This window comes from Mesoplodon mirus (genome assembly GCF_964341445.2).
Source record: "Mesoplodon mirus genome assembly, chromosome: 4".
NCBI classification, from domain to species: Eukaryota; Metazoa; Chordata; class Mammalia; order Artiodactyla; family Ziphiidae; genus Mesoplodon; species Mesoplodon mirus.
This window is the reverse complement of record NC_138979.1, coordinates 152,040,075-152,067,633: the sequence shown is the minus strand read 5'-3', so window position 1 is coordinate 152,067,633 and position 27,559 is coordinate 152,040,075. Positions and strand designations below refer to the sequence as shown.

Sequence of the window (27,559 nt, the reverse complement as noted above, 5' to 3'; positions counted from 1 at the left end):
TGTGGGATCTTTCTGGACCAGGGCTCAAACTCGTATCCCCTGCATTGGCAGGCAGACTCCCAACCACTGCACCACCAGCGAAGCCCTGTGGTTGTCTTTTAATAGCCCTACTGTTTTGGTGAGAATGATGCTGCTCGCTTAAAAAGGAAAGAAAAGAAAAATCTTTGGAAATCTCACCTCCCAGAGACAAATGCTGTTAACATTTTTGCTGAATATTTTTCTACACATTTCTCTATACATATATACTCATACAGATACATTAGACTTCATATGAATGAATCATACTCCAAATGCTGAATCAAACCTACTTTTTCTCATCCATAAGCCTCAAGTTTTGAGTTGCCAGTGGACAAATCCAAGTAGACCTGTCAGGAAACAAACTGAATATAGTCATCTAGAGTTCAAGTCTTGAGGTCGCCATCAGAGAGTAGAGAGATGGTCATGAAAGCCTCATGAGGCAGAGGGTCCCATCAGGCAGAGGGTGGGAGGGGAAAAGGTGAGGGCCACCACAGAGCCACTGGAACTCAAACACTGACAGTTCAAGAAGAACCAGAGGAGACAGGGAAGGAACAGTTAAGGAAGTAAGAGAAAGGAGCGTTCTTGGCCTTTGAGAAAGAGGTGTGGTCCATGGTGAAGAAGGCCACTGTCAGGTCAAGGGAGGTAAGGGCTTTGGATTTAGCAGTAAAAAGGTAGCTGGTAGCCTGGATAAGAGTGATTTTAGTTGGGAATTCCCTGGCGGCCCAGTGGTTAGGACTTGGCACTTTCACTTCCGGTGGCCTGTGTTCGATCCCTGGTTGGGGACCTGAGATCCTACAAGCCACTTGGCATGGCTAAAAAAACCAGTGATTTTAGTCAAGTAGTAGAGTGGAAGCCAAATTGTAAAAGAGCTGAGGAGAAAATGGTGGTAGTCTGCCCCCCAATTTGCTGTCCCCCTCCTCCCTCATCAGAGCTTTTTCAAACTCTAATGTGTGTATGAATCACCTGAGCATATTGTTACAGTGCAGATCTGATTTAGTAGGTCTGGGGTGGGCTCTGTATTTCTAGCAAGCTCCCTGGTGATGTGAATATCACTGAACCAAACGTGAAGCAGCAAGGGGTTAGATTGGGCTGCCCAGTGCCAAGGCCCGGTCTTGATAAGTGCTTTACCAAAGACACTCAAGTGTACAGATATAAAAATGAATTCTTAGGGTCTTAGATTATTATTCACATCAGAAAAGTACTAAAAAGGAAAACTAGAGGAAATTTCTTCACTCATATGTCTAGTTCTGTCCTATGTATGTGCCTTCCTCATGAAAGTCCCTTCACCTGGGTCACTCAAAACTTATTAGGATTTTCTAGTTATCTTTTAGTTATTATTTCTACTTTAATTGCATTAGGCCCAAGAACATGCTAAGATCACAATCCTTTGAAATTTGTTAATATTTGCTTTATGGCTCAAAGCATGGTCAGTTTTTGTAAATGTTCCATGAGTGCTTGAAAAGAACATATTCTACAATTGGGTGCTTATTAACTGGATTGACAGGTCTTCATATTTTATCAATTACTAAGAAGAGATGTGTTAAAATCACCTGTCTCTCTACCTGGACTCTACTGGGGACTCATGGTGACCAAAATCTGACCCAATCTCTGCAGATCCAGTCCTTCCCCTCGTGGAGCTGACAGTCTAAGAAGATTTACCTGGTCACCAACACCTCCCCTCCTCACATCAGACCTGGAAATAATTCTCCCTCCTCTGAGCTCTTACATCATTCACTGCCTGGGCAGCTAATTCAACACTCAGATAGTCTGTCTTCGTTGCAATTATTTGTGTTCATAATTTACTCCAGCGTTTAGACTCCACATGAGCAAAGATTTTCCTATATATTTTCTATATAACTGCTTTATTAAAATTATTGACAAACCATAAAATTAACTCTTGTAAAGTGTACGATTCAGTGGAAGACTATCTTATTTATCTTGGCATCCTCTGTAGCAGGGGTCCTCCATCTTGGTTGCACATTGGAATCACCTGTAGAGCTTTAAAAAAAAAATACTGCTACCTGGTTCTCACCCCTAGAGGTTCTGACTTAACTGGTTTGGGGTGTGGCCTGGGCATCAGATTTTGTAAAACCCCCAGAGGGATTTTAACTTGTAGCCTGGGTTGCCTTATAGTGCTTTGCACATAACTGCCACTCAATAATTGTTGCAATCATGAATTAGCCCTAGGTTCCAGCTAATTAACTCACTCAAGAACTACCCTGTCTCCCTTCTAGCCCAGCAGCTCCTATAATGATCTGCTTATATCTCTTTCCCCCACTTAGTGTAAAAGGAAGACTGAGACAAAAGCATTTAGAAAAGATAAGTATACTTGCAAAGACGTGCTGACTTCAGTAGGATTGGACCACTGAATAAGAAATACAACATATTTAAAGGAAAAATGTAAAGATTACCATGTTTACATTTATCTCTTCAGCATAGATAGTATGCTCACATGGGAAGATATGTCACAAATGACATATTCCCAAATTTCTGTATTCAAAAGTCAGGGATAAAATGGTTTTCATTAGGGAATCAGTAACTGATGGGAAAAGCTCAAGATTTCATTCATTCTAGACAGCAGACTTAAAAAAGTAGTTCGGATACTTTGTCTTAGGGTTGAAAGTGTCTTATTATCAGTAGTATTCTTCCTCCTGTGGGACTTGATGTACACTCTTAAAATGGCAGCAGGGCAGTCTCACTTTTGTTTCCACAACCGTGAGCTTCATGAAGACAGGGTCCGTTCCAGTCTTAGATATTATGGCATTCCCGTGCTGGCACATGTTGGACGTTCAATATATATTAGTGAAATGGATACGATCACACCTCATGCCACAGTACTTAAATAAGATTTTAACTGGATAGGGAGCTGCACCGGTTTTCCATTTTGATACTTTTCACAATTCTTAATTATGGTACTCTGAACTGGGGCACTCCTCAAACTGCTTAGGCTACAACAAATTCAGAAGGAGCTTTTATTTCCACGTAAACGATTGTTGAGGGGCGGGTATCTGTGAATGGACGACCCTCACGTGAGTAACAAGATGGTCACTCCCGGATGAATGAAGACACGATTCTCGTGGCTGGGAGTGATCCCTCAGCGAGGCCGGTCATCTTGCCTATCCTGTAATACCATTTAACACCTACTATTGACACCTCGCCATAGCCAGATCCCAGAGGTCCGCGTGGGTATCCGGAGCCGCGCCCCCAAGTTCGCCGCAGCAGCATCCCCGCAGCAGGGGCGTTACGCCCCAGGGCGCAACGCAGAGCGACTCACACATCTAGAACACAGAGTAAAACCAGTCGCACCAAGGAGAGGCAGCGTTATTTAGGCAGGCGGCTACTCATCCAGAGCTTCCACCCTGTCCCCTGGGCCCGGCGCCCGGCGCTCAGCCTGTGCCCGGCTCCAGGAGCCCCAGCTCCCTCCACGTGTCCTGTCTTCCCAGCAGCCACCTCTGCTGCCTCGGGAGGAAAATCTCCTGACAACTCGCGGTCTGCGGACTACGACTCCCAGCAGGCACCGCGCCGCTTCTCTCTCCGCCCCCCCTCCACGGGGCACGCAGGCGCTCTGGGCTCCGTCAACAAGCCGGGCTGGCGACGACTGTTTACAGTGCCTTATGGGATTTGTAGTTTCTCTGGAGCTAGCTGGGCCGTCAGTCAAACGGACAAGAACTACAAGTCTCGGCGGCCCCAGCGTGACGAGCCTGGTCACGTGGGAGGGGGCCGACCGGGCGTGCGTGCCGCCGTTGATCCGGTGCTGCAGTGAGGAGGTGGTTCTCGCCCGTGTTGTGTGTGTGCGTGTGTGTGTGTGTGTGTGTGTGTGAGTGAGAGAGCGAGTGAGTGAGTGAGTGAGTGTGTGTGTGGGGGGACTCGGCTTGTTGTTGTCGGTGACTTCCCCCTCCCCTCCACCCCTCCCCCTTCCCCGCCGCCGCTGCAGTGGCCGCTCCCTGGGCCGTAGGAAATGAGCGATAACGATGACATCGAGGTGGAGAGCGACGTGAGTCCTGGGGCTTCTTGCTTCCCTTGCGGGTTGTCAGGCGGGGACAGCGGCCGGGGTTCTCAGCAGGGCGACGGCGGTAGGGGGCCGGGCAGCCGCCGCCTCCTTCCCCTTCCTCACCCTGGGCCGGGACCGCCTCCGTCGCGCTCCCGGCTCGCTCTCCTCCGGGCTCTTGGCCGGAGCGGCCTTCTGGGACTGGAGGTGGGGAGGAGACACGCGGCCTCTGGGACCCCCACCTCCCCCGGTGGAGGAAGGTGCTGCGGCCTCCCGTTCCCACCCTATCCAGTTCAGGATCCGGGGGACAGGGACGGGGTGCGTCTGGGATCCCATTGTCCGGATCCTGGGGAAGGGCACCGCGCTTAGGACCTGCTCCCTCGGCCCGCGACCCCCTCCTCCCGTGACCCGCGGCGGATCCTGGCGGGTGAAGGAGGGCGGAGAGGGCTTGGGAGTGCCCAGACGCCCTGAGCTGGGTGCGAGGAGAGGAGACAGTGCTCTGGACCCGCTCTGTCCCGAGTCGGTTCCCGGAAGGAGGGGCGGCGCTCGGGACCCCCCTGCCCCGCTACCGGATCCCGCTAGGGGGGATGGGGGCGTGGGATGAGGGGGGTAGGGCTGACTCCCCCCCCCGCGCCGCTTCCTCTGCCGCCGGCATTTTCTTTCTTATTATTGAATATGAAGTGTAAAAATAACTTCTATATTTTCTATTTTTTTTTCTCTCTTATTCCAGGAAGAGCAACCGAGGTTTCAATCTGCGGTACGTCTCCTACTCTCCGTTTCATTTTCATTTCCGTTCAGTTCTAGTCCTTTTTGGGGTCAGAGAGAAAAAGAGATCGTTCTATTACTTTTAATATTGTAGTAAACCCTCCTGTTAACCGCTAAGGTGAGGTGGGGCCTTGTTCTGGGGTTCTAGGTTGGGGGGCGGGTTTGCGAACCTCATAATTCTAGGTTCTCAGGTGGTGAGGTTCAGTGACTGTAGGTGAGTGAGAATTTGTATGCAAGGAAATGAATCCTTCTGTAGGTTTCCGCTGGGGGCTCTAGCTGTCACTATAGAAGTGGGAAATGAGAAACACATCATGCTGAAGTAAATTGTAGTATTATTTCAGGGAAAAGTGGCCAGATTTACTTAGGAACAAGTAGGTTCTAAACCATATCTGCATAGTTGTGTGAAGTTGAAGCCACATGCAGTAATCACCTTTAACCAAAAGTCACGTGACTGCTGTAGACCTATGGAATCTAGCACAACCTGGTATTATTCTAATGCAGAAATTGGAAATGTAGAGGGGCCAAAGGTTGAATGTGAACGTGTCATATTCAGCCGCTTATTGTGGTCTGACTATATTTGAGTTGAAGGAGCAGTATAAAGACAATAAAAGAACTGTTGAAGAAAAGTGGCACTGTAGAGAGAGGTTTGCTAAGAGGTGATGGTTGAGACCATACCGTGTTGTCAATAATTTCTCAGAGTTTGGATATTAGTGTTCTCAGTGGATGGTTCTGTGGATTAAGATAGACACAAATCTCATGTCCTTGGAGTCTGAGATAGTACTATGGGTGTTCCATGAATAGATTAGAGGGAGAAAAAAGAATAGAGACAAAATAAATCAGAATCAGAGGAGAAGAGAAATGAGTAAACCATAGCATCTAACATTTGACAGATGGGAGCAGTAAGAAGTGTAGAGAATGAGGGTCCAAAATTTAGATGTCTCTAGGTGGCCCAGGCAGTGAGATAGTCAGGAATAAAGTAGAGAGCAGAGGTGAGGACTGGGGTACTAGAGAGCACACGCCTCTTCTGAAAAGGCAGTCACTAAAGTCCAGTGGGTTGCTGTTATGTGGGAATGAGGGCTTAGTGTTGTCTTATCTTCCTATTTTAAAAGAAAGATTACAAATCCAGACTTTGATGTTATTTTTCTGATTTTTAAAATAATGTATGAGGCAACCAAGTTGTTTAGGGGCTTGTTAGAATTTGCAAGATGCCACTTTGAGACCTCTGGTCTAATAATTTCATTATCACAGGATAAAAGCAAGCCCTCTTAATTGTACCTGCTTTTCATTAGAGCACAGATTCTAAGGTTGTCGAAGGAGTTAGGCATTTAGAAAAACTTTACTTATGGAAAGCTGATATTTCCATAAAATCCAAGAATGCAGTTGTTCCAGGGGGTTTAAAATTATCCCTGGGTACTAGTCACTAAAAAAGAATTTGTTTTATTTTTCCTTGAAGTATTTGAAGACAGTACTTTGAATATTTGAAGTATTGTCAGATACTTAATATTTATACATACGTTTGAAAATTAAATTCCTTTTTGTCGGTTACTATTATCCTTAATAATGTAAACATGGAATTTCATGTTTGGAACACCGTCTATTTAAAACATTTTTTTCCTCCAAATCTCTGGTTGTAAAATCTGTCCTAGGGCTTGATCAGGATTGGAGGGTAGGGATTGTTTAGGCTTCCTTTGAAGAATCATTATTTAAATTGGAATTATATTGGCTTTGCAGTGAGATAAGGATTTTCTTTGTGAAATTTTGGCTTCCAGTTCTTGAGCGCTTTCTGCTTTTCAGAATGCCCGTCCACATGGCTGTTGATGTAAATCGTTTTATTAAATTATGAAAATGTCCCCACTCTCCTAGAGTGCTCATCTCATTGTCTGGTCTGGAGGTTTTCAGTTCGCTGTTAAGGCACTTAGGATTTTTCCCTTTGATTTTGGAAGGTGGGCACAGGGAGTGGTTCTGACCCTTTGTTTTTAATTTGACACATCTACTTGCTGAGACATTTAAATATTATCTGTTACAAGATAATCACAATGGCATAGAGAGAAGAAGCAATAGACAAATTTCATAGCATATCAAGCAATTATTGTGAACACGTAGGGTAAAAAGGATTTTTTTTTCTGTGTGACTATGTTTATTTCCTGACATTTAGTATAGATAAATATATATTTTTTTAATTTGGGGGAAACGGTTCTTAAGCTTTGCCTTAGTTCAGAAAAGGGTGTGGACTGTGAACAACCAAATATTTAGAACTGCAGAAGAACTTTTAAAAAAAGTTATTTTGAAACGGTCCTGTGGGTCCTAATATAAAAAGAGGTATTCATTCATGTTTTATAATGTCACTACAATAGCTACAGCCTTACTACATAAGAAATGTAGGATACCCAGCAATAACAGAGTTAGGAAGTGAGGCTAACAGTAACAGAAAGTGAAACTGATTTGACGAGTATTTTTTTCTGTTGCCTCAGTGCGAACAGAAAACAACTTCTCCGGTGACCAGTAAGCTTTGTTAAAGGAAGTAATCCCAAACAATAATTTTTATTATTAAATTCAATATGTCTCAGAATCCCACTGATATTATCTTATTTTTATTATTTTTTTGGAGGGAAAAAGTTGCATTTCAAAGACAGTTTTCTGGGGCAGGTATATTTCATACAAGGTGATCTTTGTTTTATTTCTGCTTGGGATTTTTTTTGTTTGTTTTAAAGAATGAACATATACAAGAAATGTAGGGTTAGTGTGTTAGTTGGAAGCCTAAGACCTTTTTCAGCTTATCCTTCATGACAGCTGCACGTGTTTCAGTTACAGTATATCTTTGGGGGGGGGATTAGAAACAGATTTGTACAATTCTGTTTCTGGACCTTTCTGGTATGAAATACTTCTAACTTCTCAGAACTCTTTGTTTCTTTAGAAATTGCAATGTATTCAGAAGGGAATGAGCTTGGTCACCTTTGAGATTGGAATTTACTCAGGAAACTACTGTCTTTTACCCGGAATTAGTTGCATGGCAGAAGTGCTACATGATACATGTACTTTGTGTCTGCTTAGAGTGTTGACAGTGATGTGGATGCCAGGTTTGGTTCCTAAAAATACCTGTTGAAGGGCGTTCTTATATTTAAAAGTCTTTTTTCAAGATTCCAGTAATGGTAAAATAGTTGATCAAGGAAAACGGGTATAGTATGATGGCATATTTGGATGATAGTGTTCCCAAGTTTTTTTAGGCACCAAGTGATTTTTTTGAATAGCCTGGAAAACACATGTATGTATTGGATATTAAAAATGTATACCAGGCAGTCGGCTTCAAACAGGAGAGGTGTTGGGAAGTTGCAATTTATATCTCCTATTAAGGACTTTTGTGAATTTCTCATCCTAGCTGCCCATAATTTCATGTTGCAATTTTCATGTTGCTTAAAGTGAATTAAGTTGCTTAGAATTTCAGTTTTATTTATCCATTTGCTTCCCATCAGAAGTAGTAAATAGATCTTTTCTGATGAGAATTTTGAGCCTGTGTATTTCCAGTGTTAGTGTTTAATAAGAGTAGCTTATTAAGTAATCATAAGCAACACTATTTCTTTCTAAAATCTAGCCTTGAAATTTCTTAAAGGCAGTAAATGTTTACTGGGCAACTCTAATTCCATATATGGTGGGAATTTTCTATATTGGAATTGAGAAGATTCCCCTTATAGATGGGGTTAGGTGTCACGTGACCTGCAAGAGAGGACATTGCTCTGGAGAACCTTGGTCATACTTGAATAATGGATCATTCATTTCCCCTTGTGATTTGCCTACCTAGAACTTGCAGGAAATAATGCTGCTGACTGATGTAATGCCTTGAAGGAAGATGTATTCTCTATGCAGTAAGTTGGAAGGAAATAATTTAAAGAGATTTCTTCAGTTTTGAGCAGCCCTCCTTAGCTTGAATGACCTACTGCCAGTTTAGCAACTTCTTGGCTAACAAAATAACGTTTGCCTTCAACATTTAACGACACTTAAGATAACATGTGCTTGTTAGTGTCAGAGATGGACAAATTGTAGGTGAAGATTTTTATTCTGGCTGCCAGTATGGAAAGTTTGGTGGAAATAATACTGAGAGGCTGAATAAAAACCTTGGCAGAGATGTCAAAGCTGGAATCGATTTGGTGTCGGAGTTCCTGTTGAGCATCTGTGGGCCACTCTTAAGATCACACGGCTCTTTAGTATTTCTGTTAGCCTAGGATGCCCTGAAGGAAGGGTTGTCTGCTGGAAACTGCAAATCCAGCGTACTTAAAGAATGACAGCATCCAGCCACTGCTCCTGTAGGATGTATAGGGGAGGTATTTGTGGGCCTGCTGTACAGCCCAAGAATGTTTCTGTTGTCTCCTAGAATTTGTTTGGTATCACCCGTTTCCATTATCAAACATCTTTCTCAGTATAGCTGAGAGAAAGCTGACTCATCTGAGTTGAGCTTTATTTGTTCAAGACACACAATTGTTTGACCCTTCCCCACCTGTTGTTTTTTTAAACTAGTTTTGAGTTTGTGGGAGGATCTCAGGTGCCTTACACTGGGAGTCTTCAAATCTTGTCCCTTTCAAAAAGGGTTGCCAGCAAGCAAAGATAGTTAACAAAGCAGTGATAAGCCTGGCAACTGGCCCTCCATTTGGATGGGTCGCGGGGGAAGGGAATTCATCCGGCTGGACATTTGGAAATGTTTCCCAAACAGAGTTCTCAGTCTTGTGTAAAGGTTTTTCATACGTTTAAAGGTCTTTCAAGCCACTAGAGGTATTATTTAGTTCAGAGTTGCCTGGAATTAGACATGTTAGTTCTGCATGTTTTTAACTTGCTCTTTCAAATGAGGCTGGAGAAGAAGAAAAATACATCATTGCCATTGTCTCTGAGAGCTTTAAAATGGACTCTGGTTAAGTGTAGCAGCTTGGGGATGGACATGGCAGCAGGGAATGGTCTAAGATTCCACTCTTCTGCTGGTTAAATTGGGCCTGGAACCACCACAGAAATTCCATCCACTACTTTGAGAACAACAGTCCCCAGCCCAGGCTTTCTACCAGGCAGTGGACTGTTGCCTTTCCTTGTTGAGCCAACTTCTCAAACTTGGCTGGTTTCCCAGATGAGAAGCCAAGATTTCTGCTGATGGTCCACAGCCAAGTTCACTTACAATCCTCTAACCGAAAGACTTGTCCATTTGAGTCCTTTCAGGGCTCAGTGAATGGGAAGGGGGTAGTGCATTGTGGGGATGATTTTGGTGTTAGATTATACTTAGCTCCACCCTTCTACTGCAGGCCTGAGTGAAACCAAGTCCAACTTGATTCTAGCCATTTGAGATTTGCAGGGCTCTCCCAGAAAGAAAACAGACAATTAGAATTTTATTTGTATCAACAAGAGGGATTGTGGGTAACTGGTGTCACTGCTTCTGTGCACAGCTCTTAAGCTGGGACGAGGGCCAGGAATCAGGGTGATTTAGTAGACAGGAGTATCTTGGGCTGCTGCTGGATACCAAAGCTGGGCGATTATTTTGCATGTAAATAAACCATCCTAGGGAGTGTGTAGCAAACACAGGAGAGACAGATAGAAGCCAAATGCCATCTCTCAGCCCTCTAAGTCTTTAGTCTAAGACCCAGCCAACTTACCTATGTATCAACAGATGACTAGAGGGAATGGTAAGTTAGAAAAGGACTAGGTACTTAAATATGTTTAATTCTTTCAGGCTATTCATACTGCTGATAGAATGCACCTGCACTTTTCTTGCTCTAATGCTGTATGTTACCTTCCTCTAGCCTCAGGTTATCTGATCATTCCCTCAGTTTCCCTGTAAATTCCACATATCCCTGGAGTTCAGCAGACACTCATTTTTACAGAGATTCCAGGCGTAAGATTAGCAGAGCTTTAGAAGTGTTCCAGGCATCTGCCCTGAAAATGAGTGCTATGCCATGGAGAACCATGGCTGTGATGGGAACCGTGTCCAGTTCAACAGAGCTATAGGTGAGGTGTTGGGCTCGAGAGACCAGGAAGTGACTAAAATTACCACAGCTGCTCTCAGCCTCTTCCTCTGTAATGACTCAGACTTTTAGGATTAGATACTAGAATTTCAAGTTCTTTCATTCCTATAACTCTTGTCTCTATAGACTTTTGTCCGAACATCTTGTCTAGTATAAAGATTCATTTGAGGCATTCTTGTGCTAAGCCAAGTTATTTACTCCTGTTGCTTCATTTTTTAAATTCCTGGTGCTGTGTCTGGGTAGATTAAAACTACCTGAACCTCCTCTGTACAGACTTCCTCTTTAGGTTAGCCCAGTGCAACCTTGTGTATTGGGGGTAAGTTCTTAGAGTATAGTATTTCCCATAATTCCCGGAGTGCAGATGTGAAGTTCTTGCTTTAGGTTAAGTGAGCGTTTGTGCTTCATTGGAGGGACCGCCCCTTTAATGGGGACCTGCCAAAGCTCTCTTGCAGTGTTCTCCAGCATTGTCTCTTCCACCTGAAGCCAGTGTATTTTGCCACTGATTACTTGGCCGTCTCTGTCCCTCTCCAGCTGATTGTTCTTTGTGATTCTAAGCAGGACAGGATAAGGAGTTTGGCCTGTGGGTATTTAGATACCACCAAATAAGCATGACGTGCCACAGGTGCCTGATGAGATGTATTGAGAATATGTGAGTGTCAGAGGTTTACTGGCTGAGAACCGCCTTTCTGGCAGCCTGTGTGAGGGAAGCCCTTGGCTGAATAGCACCTTAGATGCACTTTAAAAAGTAGGAGCTCGGAATGCAGTTGGCGTCTATATCAGCTCTGTCATAATGATCGCAGATTCATGCATCTGGGTTTTCTAGAGGTTTTAGTTTCTATTGTATGATTTGGCAAGAAGATGTTAAAACTAGTACCCCTTAGTGAGCTGGAGCCCAGAGCAGACTCATGGTGATGGTTTCACATGGAAAGAAACAGTGCACCAGTGACGTAACTCCTTTCCTGGGTACCCACCATGGGGAATCTCTTACAGTGGGGGTGATCACATCTTATGAAGGGGCCCACTGCAGCTTTTCCCTGGTCACCTCCCAGCCATGGACTGGCGGCTGTTGTGTCACATAAGTAAGTTGTGGGAGAAAACTGATGCTACAGGAGAGTCACACTTTGTCCCCGTGAATAACTTTTATTTTACTTATGCATGAACTGGATGCATCGAGCTACTTTGGATGTTCCTGTCGAAAGCCTTGCTCACCCCTTTCTCCCCCTTTAACAGAGCCTAATTCTGGAGACTCCTAACTGCCCACCTGGACAAATCCTTCCCAGTCCAGTCACCTGGGACAGCGCTGACAGCATATACTTCCAGGCTGTACCCACTCACCTGTACCAAGCAGAAGGACTGACATCACTAATGTGCTCTTTCTCCCATTCTTCCAGGCTGACAAACGGGCTCATCATAATGCACTGGAACGAAAACGTAGGGACCACATCAAAGACAGCTTTCACAGTTTGCGGGACTCGGTCCCATCACTCCAAGGAGAGAAGGTGAGTTTATTGAGAAAGCTGATTAGCTTAACCACCACTAACTTGGAACTCACTGTGGGGCTTAGCAGGGCATTCACCTTTCTGGAAAGAAATGGAGTCAGGGATATTTGGGTGACATGGTTTCCTTAATCTTTGATTCTTCTGGGAGTCATCACACACCTTACCTACTGTAGTTCATCCTTAGCAAACGATGTCAGATGTAATGGAGCTGCTTGTTAAGACATCAGTAGGAGCTCTCTTTTAAAATTAGTATTATGTATAATAAATTACTCATTCAAGAAATTATTATAACTATACAGTGTAATATAGAGAGTAGCATATAGTAGTTTGGAATAATGCTAAGGATTCCTGAGGTCAGTGATTCTCTGGACCTCCATGAGAATTCCTTTTATATGGTTCGAAGTGAGTACTTACTTTAAATGAAACTTCCCAGGAATGTATTAGAACCAATCTGGACACCAGTGATCTCCCAGTCCAACAGTTATTATTTCAAAGGCATGTAAAGAGCATTTTAAATGTGGGACTTGAGTAAAGAGATGTGTTCATACGAAATGGAAGAAAAAACTAACTACTCTTCTTCCACCATCCCTCTACCCCACTGGTGGCCTTCCAGAAACTGTTTTCCCTGGAGAGGTAGGCACCAGCTGTTTCTACATTTGAAAAACAAAGTCCGAAGCTTTGAGTAAAAAGTCTGTGGGTTAGGGTCACTCCTTGGAATTTGGAGAAAATATGTGTTTGCACAGTTAGTTCCATCCTTTTCACACAATATAACTGGCTGCTCTCTGCAGCTATTCAGTGTATAAGTGGCAAACTTGGAAGAAGACCTGTGTGTTTTTGGTTTTTGGTTCAATAATGCAGTGTTAAAGAAGCAACCGAAAAAAAAAGCAACCGTTTTAAGAAAAATTGTTGCTTTCAGGTGGGCTTTGAATGGCTTTCCAGATTTAGCTCTGTGGTAGGAGTCCTGGTTTTGTTTGGTTATCCAGAATTAAATTTGGGACCATTATGGTTTCATTTTATTTATACTGCCAGTCTGGTAAGCCACTTGCTTTATACGTTATTTAAGGTGTGGCTGTGTGGCTATAAAGGATGGGGTAGGTCTGACCTTTATGAAAAACATAAAACAGGCCATGTAAATACCTAGCATTGCAAAACCAGAATTTGCCCTGGGTTAGGCCTACTTAGTGTGCACTTGGCTTAATGGCCTTGGACCAAGGTGCTTACCTGGAATAACAACATTCCTGGATACAACACTGTTAAGCACCACAGGAAATCTTTATGATGGGGGGAGAGGCTCACCCTTTTAGTCAGAGTACACATGTACAAAGGATTATCTCTTGTGTTTGTCTGAACTATTGACAGTAGGTGCTTATTCATATGCCATGGTATCAATTAAAATGGCTTTGGTGAAGTAAATGGACAAGAGCTACCTTTTTCTAAGTCTCACATCTAATCAGGAGTGGCGCCGGGGCAGCATATCCCAAGAAATGGCCTGTGGATCACCCCCATCAGAATCACTACTGAATCTGTCTTTCTGGAGGCAGGCCTAGAGATCTGTATTTATAACCAGCAGTCAGGTGATTCTTAGGCTTTCTTAAGTTCAAGAACACTTTGTGAGAGGTCAGTCTTAAGAGCTCAACTATACCTTTTTCTTTATTCAGTCTATTTTACATCGTTATAACATTCTTCCTTAAATCCTTAAAATCACATTACCCTAAATCCTGTTGTCTCCTTTCTTCAAGGAAGATGACAGTTTGAATTTGGTAACCTTACAAACCAAACAGTTGTCATTCTTTGTGGCCTATTCATTTATTCACTTACTCCATTCAGCAGATACTTACTGGGGGTCTGCTACATACCAGTCATTGTCCTAGATATTAGGAATACGGCAGTGAACAAAGTAGACAAAAGCAGAAGCTCTTAGTGTGGTGAGGAAAAGATAGAAAATGAACTAATAATTAAATATATATATAGTATGTCAGATAAGTGCTATGGAGAAAAACAAGGAAGGAAGGGTTGCAGTTTTCATTAGGGCAGACGAAAAAACACGCTGGCAAGGCAACATCTGAGCAAAGACTTGAAGGAAGTGAAGGAAAGAACCATGCATCTATCTGGTGATTAGCATTCCAGGCCAGGGAGGGTGAGTGGAATAGTCCAGGGGCAGGAACCTGGGAGCATTCCTGGGCCTGTCAAGGAGACAGAGGCCAGAGCGGCTGGAGTAGAGTGAGTGAAGGGACCATAGCAGGAGATGAGGTCAGAGAAGTAGCATGACTAGGGGAAGGGAGTGGTCGAGGGGCCAGGTTTCTTCTAGCTGATTAAAGCCCAGTGGAAGTTAACCAGGTGCCTTTCTGATTTCAGAATGCTTTTGTGTGTTCCAGTCCAAATGTTCATGTTGAGCATGAATAAAGGAAGTAAGTGGCTATTAGCTTTGGTTGGACCCCAGCCCCTTCCCACTAAGTTCCACAATCTTCATTATTTTCCTTCCCTGCCAACACTGTTTCACAGGTGCTGCAGTGAGTCTAACAGAATACTTTGGTCTCTCAGACTTCCTAGTTCTCCCTAAATGTTGCAGTTTTTTAAAAAGTGGTATTTGAACCAAAGGGAATTGGGTAATTCTTGAATTGGATTGCAGTAATTAAGGTTCTGACATTATGTAAATAATCATGAAATGATCATTTTGCCCTGTGAGTTTTGGGGGTGCTTAGATCAGTTTCTTGAAGCGAAGGCCGCCAGTCTCCTTTGACTTGTTCACCTTTATGTTCCAAGTGACTTCTCACTTAGTATTTGGATTATCTGTCCTATGTGTTCTAATAAGCCTTTTGTTTTTTAAAGAGAAACTAAAACTGATTGAATTGGATCCTAACCAAGAATGGGGATACTTGTACTAAAAAAAAACAACAAAAAAAACCCCTTTAAACATGAGACCCAAACTCTATTTATCCTTTGTTTCCTATATTTCTACTATAAAATGGTCACCTTTTGCTTAAGTAAAAAATTCAGTATTAACTAATATCTGTATTGCAATGTAAAATGAAATCTGCACAGCAGTTCTCTGAGGTGAGTACTACACTATTATAATTGGACAATTACTACTGCTAGGGCTCCTGCCATCCTTAATGTATCAGAGATGAGGAAACAAGCTCCAGATCAGTCTGTAGCTGGACAGGGACTAGAACTCAGGACTGCTGGTTGCCAAGTTCAATCTTTCTACCACACCATAGGGGTAAACAATTTAAGGATATTTTAAAGAAATCTTGCCTAAATTCTTATATCTTGTCTTTATATTGGGAGATTCCCCTGGATAGGGTCAGTAATCTTGGCAGTATGTCATACTAGGGTTGCTACTAAAATATTATCCCCTGAAGTAGCATATGTAGACAACACCAAAGTGCAGAGTTAAGGGTCACTGAAAGTTTATAAATTTGTCTGAGTCCACGTAGCTGTTCTGAGAAATAGATCATTATAGTTGGCAGTCCAGCTGGGTTTTGCCATAGGTCACATTGTTCACAAGTAGACTCTTGAACTCTTGTTGCCTGAGCCTTTTGTTTCCCATAGTTTTTCAGCTGGACATGGAGCCCACAGGAAAGATGGAATGGCATTAGAACCATCAGCCAGTCAACCAGAGTAAGGGAGCAAGGGCAAGAACGACTGTGGTCCCACTTTTCAAAGGAAGATATTACTGTTCTTGAACAGAACTATTCCTTATTTTGAGGGTCCTTGGTTGGGTGCTAGGGAGTGTTGCCCAGTGGCTTGCTGGCACTGAGCTCACGCTGTTATGTGGGGGGCAAACGTGGTGGCGAGCCCATCAGTCTGCCTTTGCGTGGGGCTGTAATTCTGTGCCCACCCCCGGTGACTTAGCCCCAGCACCTGCACCAGAGTGACTGTATCCAATCACAGTGTCTCCTTAGCCTGGCTGACTTTAGTGAAAAAAGGTTCTGTTTCAGTAGTGCCATATGTAGCTGAATAGTGGTGTATAGTAATTTTTCATCTTCTAAGTCTCTTCCTAAATGCCTATTTATCATACTTAATTGCTGTCTCAGGCAGTTGTGCTCTGGATTTCTCCTTTCTGGATAGAGCTATGCTATGTTAAAAAGAGATTATAACCTAAGATGAAAATAAAGAAGAAAAGTGTTTCTTCTAGTCAGCAAGTAAGAGTTCTTATAGTCAGTGAGTCAGAGTCCCTTTGTTTTAGGTGAGACCGTGAAGGCACTGCCTCTGCTGGCTGCTGTCACCGACTCCGGCTCGTTGTAGGTTCCCAGAAAGGAGCTGAGGAGTGAGAGCGCCAGAGGAAACGGTGGGCTTGCTCAGCTCTTTGACAAAAACCACCACAGCCCACATGGTTGTGCTCACGTTTTTATATGTGAGCGCCGCAGAGATTTAAGAGGTGTAATGCATGGTGTCTCCTCTTGAGAATCTTGCTCTCTTGTTGGGGGAGAGGATTATACCTAACAATTAACAATAATATAACATGCTGAGCATCAAGTAAGAGGTTAAAACACGGAGCTAATTTGTTTCATCTTCATTAAAGCCCAGTGTCCTTAACAGGTAGATGTTGAAACCAAATAGCCCCTTATACCAGGGAACATAGTAGTTCTTACTGCTGAAGGTCAGTCTCCCTGTTAAACTCACTCAGCACTGAGACCCGGGCTTATCCCAGGTGTAACTGTATACATATTTGTGTGGTTACTTGATGACTGTCCGCCCGTCTCCCGTACTACACTGTAGTAAGTACTGATGGCAGGGAGAACACCTTTGGTCATATTTCTTCCCTTGGTGCCTGGCACACAGTAGGGAGCAGAGTGAGTGTTTATGGACTGAAGGAAGGAAGCCCTCTCTCCACCTGGCCTTGTTACACTGGGAGGAGCTCACTCCAGTGGACACCCTTTAAGGCAGGCAGTTCATTCAGCAGCAGTGTTTCTACATCATATCTGGGCTGCTAAAGGGGTTGTCTTTTAAATGAAATGTAAACTACAGCCCTACCCATTTCACCTTACTACTCAACAGGGTTATTACCTGGCCAGACTCCAACTTGGGCAGTTCTTTTATTCTTAAATTTTCTACATCTTAAGTTGTTGTCCATAGTTGTCCAGGTCTCCCTTAAGCTCCAGGCTCAGCAACTGTAAATGTACTGATTCATTGAATTCTTTGTTAACTGTATTTTTGCACTGCCAAAGCCTCCAAAGGCTTTTCAGTGCCCATCAAGGTAAGGACTGGCATCCCATGTTCTCTGAATAAGGCACCCAACTTGTCCTCCTGCTTTTTCTGCTCCTTCCCTTATTATGAAGCAGTGTACACCCTCCTCTGTTTCCCCAGGAATGTCATCTTCAGGTTTATCTGAGTTCTTTCCTTCCACCAAGGTCCCAACTCCAGCTTCACCACCCAGATGACATTGGGGTTTCACAATGAAGAGACCCACTTAGAAGGGCTCCCCAGCTCCCCGTGTTTCCTGCCCATGTGCCTTCCTGTGTTTCTCCCCAATGAGGCCACCCCTGCCAGTCAGTCTCCACCTGCCCATTTTCAAGGGCTGTACCAAATGCCTCAGCACCCTGAGAACCCTGGGTTATCACTCTCCCTGACACCCCACTGGCCCTTTATGGGGCCTCTCCTATGTCTTCCTTTTTTCTGTGACAGTTCTTATCACCTAACTGAAGGGTGCACTCCTTGAGGACAGAAGCTTTGTCCATCCTTCTGGAAGTCTCTGCACTACAGAGTAGGGGAGGGCTCACTCCCATAGAGAAGACTAGAGAGTCAGGAAACTTACTTACCGCTTTTCCATCTGGAGATTTGAAAGAAGAGGAATTGGTTACTGGGCCTTCCCTCCAGCATTTCTCTTTTCTTTCCCCTCTAACAAAATTGCAGAAACTTTGGAAAAATGGGAAGAAGAAAAACAGTCCTTCCATTCCTCTAACACAACTACAACCTTTCCTTTATTCTAAGATTCTAAGACAAGTGCTATCCAGTGGAATTTTAATGTAAGCCACAAATAGCAGGTAAAATTAATTTTAATAATATATTTTATTTAACATAATATACAAAAGTAAGTATGACTTCCATATATAATCAATATAGTAAAAATTACTAGTGGGATATTTTATATTATTTTCTTGCACTGTTTTGATAATCCAGTGTGTGTTTTATACTTACAGCACGTCTTAGTTCAGACTAGTCATATTTCTTTTCTTTTTTTTAATTAATTTTTATTGGAGTATAGTTGCTTCACAATGTTGTGTTAGCTTCTACCGCACAGCAAAACGAATCAGCCATACATATACATATATCCCCTCCCTTTTGGATTTCCCACCCATTTAGGATACCACAGTGCGTTACAGACTAGTCACATTTCAGTACTTACTAGCCACCTGTGGCTGGTGGCTATTGTGCTGGACAGTGCGGTTCAAAGATGCACTCTCCCCATCCCACACCCCATTTTAACATGACTGAAATAGGGTGCCATCTTAAAGTGGATGTTAAACAAAGCTCACCCCTTTTTTTTCCTCCCCCGGCAAAGGCCGCTCTTAAATCCATGTGTTTATTGATGGAGTCTAAGAAACAAGAGAATAATGGTGTTATCAATCTGTGTATCCCCTCTGGTCTCTTCATACGCCTGCTTTACATGGGTAAAGGCTTGGTCTCTTCATACGCCTGCTTTACATGGGTAAAGGCTATAGCCTGATGCTTTCACATAACATGCCCTTTCCCCAAGTGATAGAGTGTTCATATTTAGCTATTAGGCATGTTTCTTTTAACCATTCAGGTTGCCTCCAGTCTTTTAACTTTATAAATAATGTAGTGATGAACATCTTGATGCATGTGGCTGTTTCTATAAAACAGATTCCCAGAAGTTGGATTGCTGGGTCTAGTGGTAAGAACATCTGATTTTTTGCTGTATGTTGCCAAAATGCCTTCCAGGAGGATTGTTTTCATGTCTTCTTTCTTTTCTTTCTTTTTCAAGCAAATTCTAAAGATTAGTCTTTTGGTATTGTTTTGAGAGTAGCAATTTTACCACCACTGGAATTTTTTTTTTGGAGGGGGTGACTAATTTAGTAGGCAAAAGGTAGTAATTAATTTTGTATTTTGTTTATTCCCTGTGAGATTAAATCCTTTTCCCCATGTTTATTTACTAGTTGTATTTCCTCTTTGAGGAAACCCTGTGCTCCTGTCCCTTGTGGTCAGAGTTTGATGGGGAAATGTCACACCTTCATTTCAGACCACCAAGGGCTCAAGATAAAAGAATACAAAGTTTGAAACATGATTTGTGTTGACCCTTAAACAAATGTCTGGCTCCCAGCTTTAAGCCCTTAATGGGGCATGATAGCTTTGCCTTCCCCTAGTAATCAAGAAAATGGTCCTTTGGGCTTGGAAGGGCCAGGCACAAGAAGCCTTTGAGGGGCCACATGGCTATGCTAGCTCTGAGCCCACAGCCTTCCAGCCTCCCTTGTTGGCATTGATGGTGGTTCCATTTTGGAATGAACTAGTTTAATACAGACCCAAATTTATTGTGCTTTGATATTTGTTTCCAGAACATGGCTTATTCAATTGAAAATGTACACCAGCTTTGCCCTAGGCCTCCCTTTACCTTACTATGCATAGAAGTTTGTGCAGGTTTCAGAAAATAATGGTTTTATTTTCTTTAAAATAACAAAACATGTCAACTGGTGAGTCAGGCAGTAGTTCTTTTTTCATTCCCCAGGATGTGGCGTTTTGGTTCTTGGCAGAACAGGGCAGCTGTAGCATCAGCCTGGTAGGATCTGATTTTGACAGGAGGAAAAAATGATAAATACAGCGAAGATGACTGTTTCTCAGGTCAGCATTAGGACCCTAGGGAAGAGCAATGGTGTTCCTAATGTTAACAAGCTAGTACGACTCTTCTCTTCCTCACCTCTCCCCACCTGCTTTCTAAACAACTTGGATTTTTGTCTAAACAAACACAAAGATTTACAGCTCCAGAAATGTGTGGGACTCTTGCCCTATATGAAAATTTTTGAGAACCACTACCTTAAATGGGATTTAATGACCTTGGATGTCATCCTAAACATCAGTGTTAACTACTTCAAGAATCATTTGGGACCTTTAAAAGGTACTAATTAGAATCAGATTCCTGGGTTTGGGGCCTCTCATGAAATAGGTAGTTGATTCTTGCTGCAGCACACCAGGTGAGTACACTCTGTTCCCAAACAGAGTTCTGTTCAAGTGGGTGCCTCTGGAGGCTGGGGTGGCCCTTTCCTCCATCTCCTTGCTGCTCTGGGCAGGGATGCAAACAGGCCAGCAACTGCGTACGAACAGGAGAGGTGGCACAGGAACCGCTGGGCCCCTCTGCCACGCTGGGGTCTTCTCCGCTGTCCATTTCGGGTTTCCTCTTCTTAGGTAATGAAGCCAGAGCAGTGCGGGGGGCCAGCGTTTCCCCTGGCCCAGGCCCAGGTTCAGTCAGTTCTTTCAAGCTAACTTGCATCTTCTGGCTTTTCCTCTGTATTTGCTTCTTCTCTGCTAGGGGTCACTTTGAGTTTCACCTGCCTTTAAAAGAAAAAGAAAAACAGTCTTCCTTCAATGCTGAGGTTATTACACGCTACTTTTTTTCCATTTCTTACTTTTTCAGCCTCATTCTAAAAACCAGTCTTCATCTTTGCTTCAGCTTCAACTCACTCCTGCACCCATTACTTGTGTGAAGATGATTTACCTAAAATCACTCCTTCAAGGAAATCACCCTCACCAGGCTCTTCATTGATGTCCTTATAGACAAATTGGGTGACTCTTTCCTAGTCCTTTTCTTCCTGCTCAGACTCTCCAAATTCCATTGATCTTCTTCTTCATTAGTTCCACAGCCTCCTCTGTGGTCCCAAAATAGGGTGTCCTGGAGGCCTGGGTTCAAATCTTGACTCACTGTTACCCACTGGTTATGTAATATCAGGCAAGTTACAGCTCTGTGCCTCAGTTTCCTCATTTATAAAATAGGGGAAATAACACATCAGAGTATTGTATGAGGGTGCCTGGCATTTAGTAAGTACTCAGCTGCTGCCATTATCATCATCATTTGTATCGCTGTGTGCAGCCGTGGCTCTGGAACGCGATTGGGCAAGGGCGTCCAGTGTCCTTTTGCGTGGCTCCCAGAGGGAAAGAGAAGCCTGACTGCCACTGTGCATTAAACTACTACCCAGAAGGCCCAATGCCTTTTCAGTGCCCTTGGCCATAGGCCATCCTGTGTCCAAACCATTAAAGAGATACATGTTTCTGCTTAGAAAGGCAGAATGAGAACTGGTACCTTCTAATTGTAAAAACTAGCAGGAAAGAAATTATTCAGGTCCTTACTGGGTACCCAAAGGCAACAGTCAATCTGTGGACGTGTTGACCTACCAAGTGTTATCTGCTCAGGGACACACACACGGAGATTGCTGACTTAGCCAACTGGGCACGGTTTAGAAAACAGAAACCGAAAGCCCAGGGCCACTCCATAGTCCAGGCCATAAAGCGCAGGGTTTTTCCTGGCTTCATGTCTGCTGTTCACAGTATAAACTCATAAAGGCAAGGGCCTGCCTGCACCTTAACCCTGTGGCAGGTCACATGACCTTGCATGGTTTGTAAAACTGGAAGAGAGGGGATTTTAGCTGAGTCTGGCATTTTCTACCTTCAACCTTTGGCTTTTTCTTCGCTGGACTAGATGCACATGTAAATTTGGGGGAATTCTGTATTTTGTACTTTAAATTTTTTCTTGTGGGACTTCTTGTTGAGTACCCTGGAGGGGGCAAAATAAAGTTAATTGAACCATGCTTTTGGACTTAGTAAGTGGGGGTCAGGGATACCCCAAGTGGCCTAGGTGCTTCTCCTTAGGCAAGGGGGGTTTGGAGGAAGGGCGGTGCTTATTAGCATTCTGGAGGCCTTGTGCTGGGTTTATTCCAATCTGGCCTTCTGTGGAGACCTCTTGATCCCAAGACACTGTTTTCTGAGCATCTATGAATTTTATCTTCATCCAAAAACTGCCTTGAGGTGGAAAAACTTCCATCTCTCATGGCATCTTTCTCTTTGGTTTGTTGTGCTGTGCTTGCTTCTCCCTTTTCACTTCGTGGTTTCATGTATAAATATGTGAAGAAGAAACTGGGAGCGCTCAGGCTGCTACTCGGTGTGGTCATTTGTTAAAAATTATCTCTGAACGTTTGCAGGCGCCACCAGGGAAGCCCACAAGTGCTCTCGTTCAGAGATTTTGCTTTTTTCCCTTGTGCCAGATGCAAATGAGGAGTTAAATAAGGGTTAATGTTGCTTTCTGGGAACAACAGTTAGTTGAAAAAATAGTCAAACTTAAAGAGAGACTGGGATGTAAATATGTATAACAATTAGATCAGTGATGGAGTGCATAGCATTTGGAAGGCTAGGTGGGGTCTGAGAGAATTTCTCATCAGATAAGGAGTAGCCACGGAGAGAAATACTGTGTCTGCAGTCACAGAGCCCATTAACGACAGGACCTAGGAGGTACCCGTCTCCTGGATTCCTAAACTCTTCTCCCCACTCTGCCACCCTGCCACCTATCCTACAATACTTGTTTTTAATCCCATCTCTAGCAGCCAGAGAGGCAGGGTGTTTTAATTAGTCCCTTCTAAATATGTGCCCCCCCCTTTTTTTCATTTTATCACCTAGTAATTAACCCTAATAAGTCCCCTTTGGCAGAAATGGGAAACAGCTTCTGAAGCGGCCTTGTAGCCAGAGTTGCAAGCCCCCGTTGGTAGGTGCTCTCATTCTTTTCTACGTAAGCTGACTTACTCAACTAAAGAAATAGGCCTGGTCCTGTCCCCACCCTCATGCCCTTGCTTGTGCTATTCTCCCTGCCCAGAGCAACCCTTTCCCACAGATTCCACCTCAGTCTAACCCAGGGTTCACTGGTTCAGATAGGAGCCTGTGTGTGCCGAGCCGAGGCTAATGCCTGGCACTCAGAAGGTGATCACCCCAGCCAGAAGCCATCTTTCCCGTGGCCTTTCTAATCTGTACTACTCAAATTACACTTGTTGGTACTGCCCTGTGATTTGTCTGTATATAAATACATTTATCTCCTCAACTAGATAGTAAGTTAGCTTCTGGGCAAAAGAAGCCATGACTAATACATTTTGTTTCCCCACGGTGTCTGCTCCGTGCCTTGTATGTAATTCGCACCAGATAAAAACGGTTGAATATGAACAATTTCCTTTTGAGGAAGTTGCCTTAAGGATGCTATAAGACAAAGCCTGGAAACTCTAGTACTTGTGAGAACTGGTGAATAAACCCAGGCCTTCCAAACCTCTCTGATACCCAGCCCTGCTGAAGTCTATGAGTTGAGATTGTCAGAATATACTACAGGTGGATTTAGTTTTGCTCGCCTGAGTGTGGCTGTTTTCTTTGCCATTTAAGAAGCTTTGCTCCAGTTCAGGTGCCTGAGGTGCCTCACCAACATACTTCGGCTACTAGACTACCCTGCCTTGAGCTTCTCTTGGCTTTGTACCATTCCACCAGTTCAGCTGGTTGGCTGCCTGGCCATGAGTAACTCTGGCTGTGTTTGCAACCTGGGGGGAATCTTCCAGGTACTTTTGACCTCCAGGGGCCGAGTAACCTGACATCCATTTTATTAGCTCATTAACTTGTTCCTCTGACAGGGCAGTGCCTAGGCTACCGACAGCCATGGTAAAGGTGTGGTTGCTTCCTGAAATGGCCCAATCTCATGCCCTTCCTGTGTTGACATCAAGCTCTGACAGCTTTCACAAAATTCTCTTTAGCCAGTTAGGCTGAAATCATGACAAAGCAGCATGGCTCAATTGGAACTAGTTAACAACGGTCTGAAAGCTTGTCTGAAATCTAGGACCTTGATGAACAACATTGTACCCATTCCCATCCTGACAGCGTTGTACCCATTCCCATCCTGAGCCACCTCCAGCTGAGATCTTGATCTTGTCTTTCTGGACCAGCTGCCTGTAGCCAGCCAGGCCCTAGCAGAGAGTGAATGGCCCAAGGTCTCAGTTAAGTAGCATTTTAATGTTTTCAGAATAGCCTGGCTGAAGACATGAAAGCAACCTAAAGAACCAAAGCGGGTGGGCAGGGTACAAGTTCAGGAATGAGTTGGACCTGCGTTTGAATCCAGGCTCTACACTCTTATTTTGAATAAACCAGTAAACGTCTCTGAGCCTTGGGTTCCTGGTGGAGCTACCTCTCTCAGAGAGAGCCAGTGAGGTAAGCTATGTAAAGCAGCTGGTGCCTTGACTGGTATAAACAAGATTCCCGATAGCACTTACGCTGTCTCCTCAGCCTTGTGCCCCCTCCCCCTCCTGCTTCCATTCCCTCATGCCGTCTTTGCTGAAAGGCATGGTTTCTTCACTGCGTGGACTAGGTCTTTATTTTGTCCCCTTTGCTTTTTCTCATATTGCAACAGGCATCCCGGGCCCAAATCCTAGACAAAGCCACAGAGTATATCCAGTATATGCGAAGGAAAAACCACACACACCAGCAAGATATTGATGACCTCAAGCGGCAGAATGCTCTTCTGGAGCAGCAAGGTGAGCGGCAGAGCTTGTGGGGCATCTGGCCCTGCTGTGCTCCAGCCAGGTCAGGGCTTCGCACCCAGGCCTGCTGAGCCAGAACCAGTTCCGGAGCGAGTGCTCCTAAGCAGCTGTGGCCCTCCTTCTTGGGCCTGAGTAGTCGAGTGTAGAGCCATCCTGAGGAAGGACCTGAGCCCTCAGTGAGGGAACAGTGGAGTATAGGGGTTAGACACTGGAGACTTTTTTCTGACCTGCTCTCTCTCCCCTTCTTGGGGCTCAGGTGCTCCGCTTGTCGTAGGGGTCACACCTGGCATCAGGTGTCTCAAAAGAGCTGTGAGGTCCTTGAATTGGAGTGTGCTGTGTAAGCGCCACAGAGACTCCAGGTGTTCAGGGACAGTGAGCGCTCCCCGTTGTCAATGGTAGTCCAATCAGGGCAGCCTCTGGGCCAGGCCCATGCTGTTCTCCAATGCTCACATCCGCCTTTTCCTACAACCACAGGGGAAAGCGAGAGCTGATCAAGTTCTTTGTTCCTGGGGAATTCACTTCTCTTCCTCCCTCATGGAAGATGCAAGTAAAAGGAAATGCAAGTAACCACCTGGGTTAGAACACCTCAAATAAACTAAACTAAAATAAATGGGCTGACCTTCCAGGCTCCAGATGAGCTGAAATGAGGGCTGGGCAGCGGGAGGCGGCAGCGGGTTGGTCACCGGGCCGAGCAGCCTGCATGTAGGGGCCGTGTGTCGGAAAGCCCAGGTATTCTGTGTGTATTGGTGACTTGCTTCCAAGTGTCCAGCTTGTCTTTCCAAGTGGATCTTGTACATGAGAGCTAAGCCAAAACTTTTCTTTGGCTGATACATCTTCTGTCATCCTTTCCTGCTGATGTGTGGCCTTCACACCCTTGTGGAGCCTGGCATTGCCAGGCCAGCTTCGCTGTTATTGCACCGCTGGGTCCCACAGGGAGCTCGTGCTCCTGTCTCTGTACTGGGCTTCCACAGCAGGACAGTGACATCACAAGCCTTCTCTTTAGGGTTGGGTGGCATTGCAGAGTGGCTGGCCACATCCACTGAGCGCTCAGCTCTGGCTGGGAAAGGCGGAGGGAAATGAAGTGTGCAGGTGGAACAGCCACCAGAAGGGAGTTACTTATGAGCCACCCTGAGCCTCGGGGGCCAGCAAGCCCTTCGGAAGAACAGGCTGGACCCTGACCTGAGACTCGGTTACTCCCCCAGTCTCCAGAAGGCTGTAACCCGCTCGCTTGGTTGCCTTTCAGTCCGTGCACTGGAGAAGGCGAGGTCGAGTGCCCAACTGCAGACCAACTACCCCTCCTCAGACAACAGCCTCTACACCAACGCCAAGGGCAGCACCATCTCTGCCTTCGATGGGGGCTCAGACTCCAGCTCGGAGTCGGAGCCCGAAGAGCCCCAAAGCAGGAAGAAGCTCCGGATGGAGGCCAGCTAAGCTCCACGGGGCAGGCCAGCAATAAAAACTGTCTGTCTCCTCCATCGTCTTATCTTACTTTCAGTTCATCTTTAAAACCCTCAGAACCATTTAAGAGACTCTTGTTTTCTCCTTCCCTTTTTTTTTTTTAATTTTATTTTTACGTAGAAGCTCTTGGACAACAGCTCTCGTTCTCCTTCCCCATTTCCACTATTTTTTTTTTTTTAAACGTTTCCCTTCAGGGATTCCCTGTCCCCACCAGGAATATTCAAACCAAAACACCCCAACTTGGCAGCTTTTTCTGTGGAGGACAGACGGCCGGCCAGACCTCTGAGCACATGGTGTCCTGACCACCCACCAGCTCCTCCAGCCCTGCCGGGCGCATGTGCCCCGGGGACTCCTGCCCCTCCCAGGCCTCTCCTCCCGGGCCACCCTCACCTCTGTTTGATAGACTTTGTGAATCTGTGGACTGCTCTACTTTAAGAAGATGACCAGTTTGGAGTAATCAGAATTATTCCCCCTTCTTTTTAAGGATTTTTTTTTTTTTCCCTGAAAGGCTATTTATCGTTCCTGTTGAAAGACCAGATCCTTGAAGAAGTTTGTGGTATAAAAGGAAGTGGGGACAGATTTGCAGCGCAGAGTCTTTGGCCTGTTTCACTCCTGCTTCTCTCAGCCAGCCTTAGGGAGGGCCTCGTGACACTCGTGTGGTTTGTTGGGGGACAGCAGCAGTGAGGCGGTAGCCGCCAGGGGGTGGGAGGGGGCGGGACAAGGAGGGAGGGTAGGGTGGGGTAGAGGTTTTGTATTGAGGGCCAGTGATGATGTTTTGATATTTATTTCCTGCTACTGAAATTTGAATCTGAGTGAATTGTCCCTATTTCTGATGATGTCAGTATTGCAAAACGACAGATTCATAAAGTAATGATCAAATCTTCCTTTCTTTCCGTGTGTATTTCTAAGAAATAGAGCCAACTGATTTTCTATGTAAATACCAAGAGCGGTTCACCTCATACTAAACCCACACCCCAGTGCAGACCCCTCCCCGCCCTCGTCCCCCTCCCCTTCCAGCTGTCCTGGAACCTGTCCCCATTATGTGATCCAGCCCTGGTTCTGGCTGCGGTCCGCAGATCCCAGTGAAGGGTTTTGTGTGTTTAGGCCTCATTTCTTTGTCTTTTTCCTACTCTGTTCCTGGCATTTGCTGATTTCTAGTGTATACTCTGTAGTCTCAGTCCGTGTTTGATTCCATTCCATGGAGATAAAAAGTATGTTGTACATACTGCTGAAGAATTGTCTTGCAAGTTAAGGCTTCCCCTTTACTATAAGACTATAAATAAAAACTTATTTTATCCTTCTTGGTGGTGGTGTCTTCTTGCCCTGGCAGAG

General features: G+C 44.6%; 1 protein-coding gene across 6 annotated transcripts; it reads left to right on the top strand.

Moving 5' to 3' along the window:
• Positions 1 to 3,723: 3,723 nt before the first annotated feature.
• On the top strand, positions 3,724 to 26,335 carry MAX (MYC associated factor X). Of its 6 annotated transcripts, none has more exons than XM_082618934.1 (5): positions 3,724 to 4,012; positions 4,737 to 4,763; positions 12,156 to 12,263; positions 24,640 to 24,763; positions 25,026 to 25,239. In XM_082618934.1, the coding sequence occupies exons 1-5, from the start codon at positions 3,977 to 3,979 to the stop codon at positions 25,166 to 25,168; spliced, it is 438 nt and encodes a 145-aa protein (XP_082475060.1). In that variant the 5' UTR covers positions 3,724 to 3,976; the 3' UTR covers positions 25,169 to 25,239. The 6 variants fall into 6 exon arrangements, with proteins under 6 accessions (XP_082475060.1, XP_082475061.1, XP_082475057.1 ...); XM_082618931.1 differs by lacking the exon at positions 25,026 to 25,239 and adding an exon at positions 26,013 to 26,335 and having other exon boundaries at positions 3,734 to 4,012; positions 24,634 to 24,763; XM_082618932.1 differs by lacking the exon at positions 25,026 to 25,239 and adding an exon at positions 26,013 to 26,335 and having other exon boundaries at positions 3,738 to 4,012.
• The last annotated feature ends 1,224 nt before the right edge of the window (positions 26,336 to 27,559 follow it).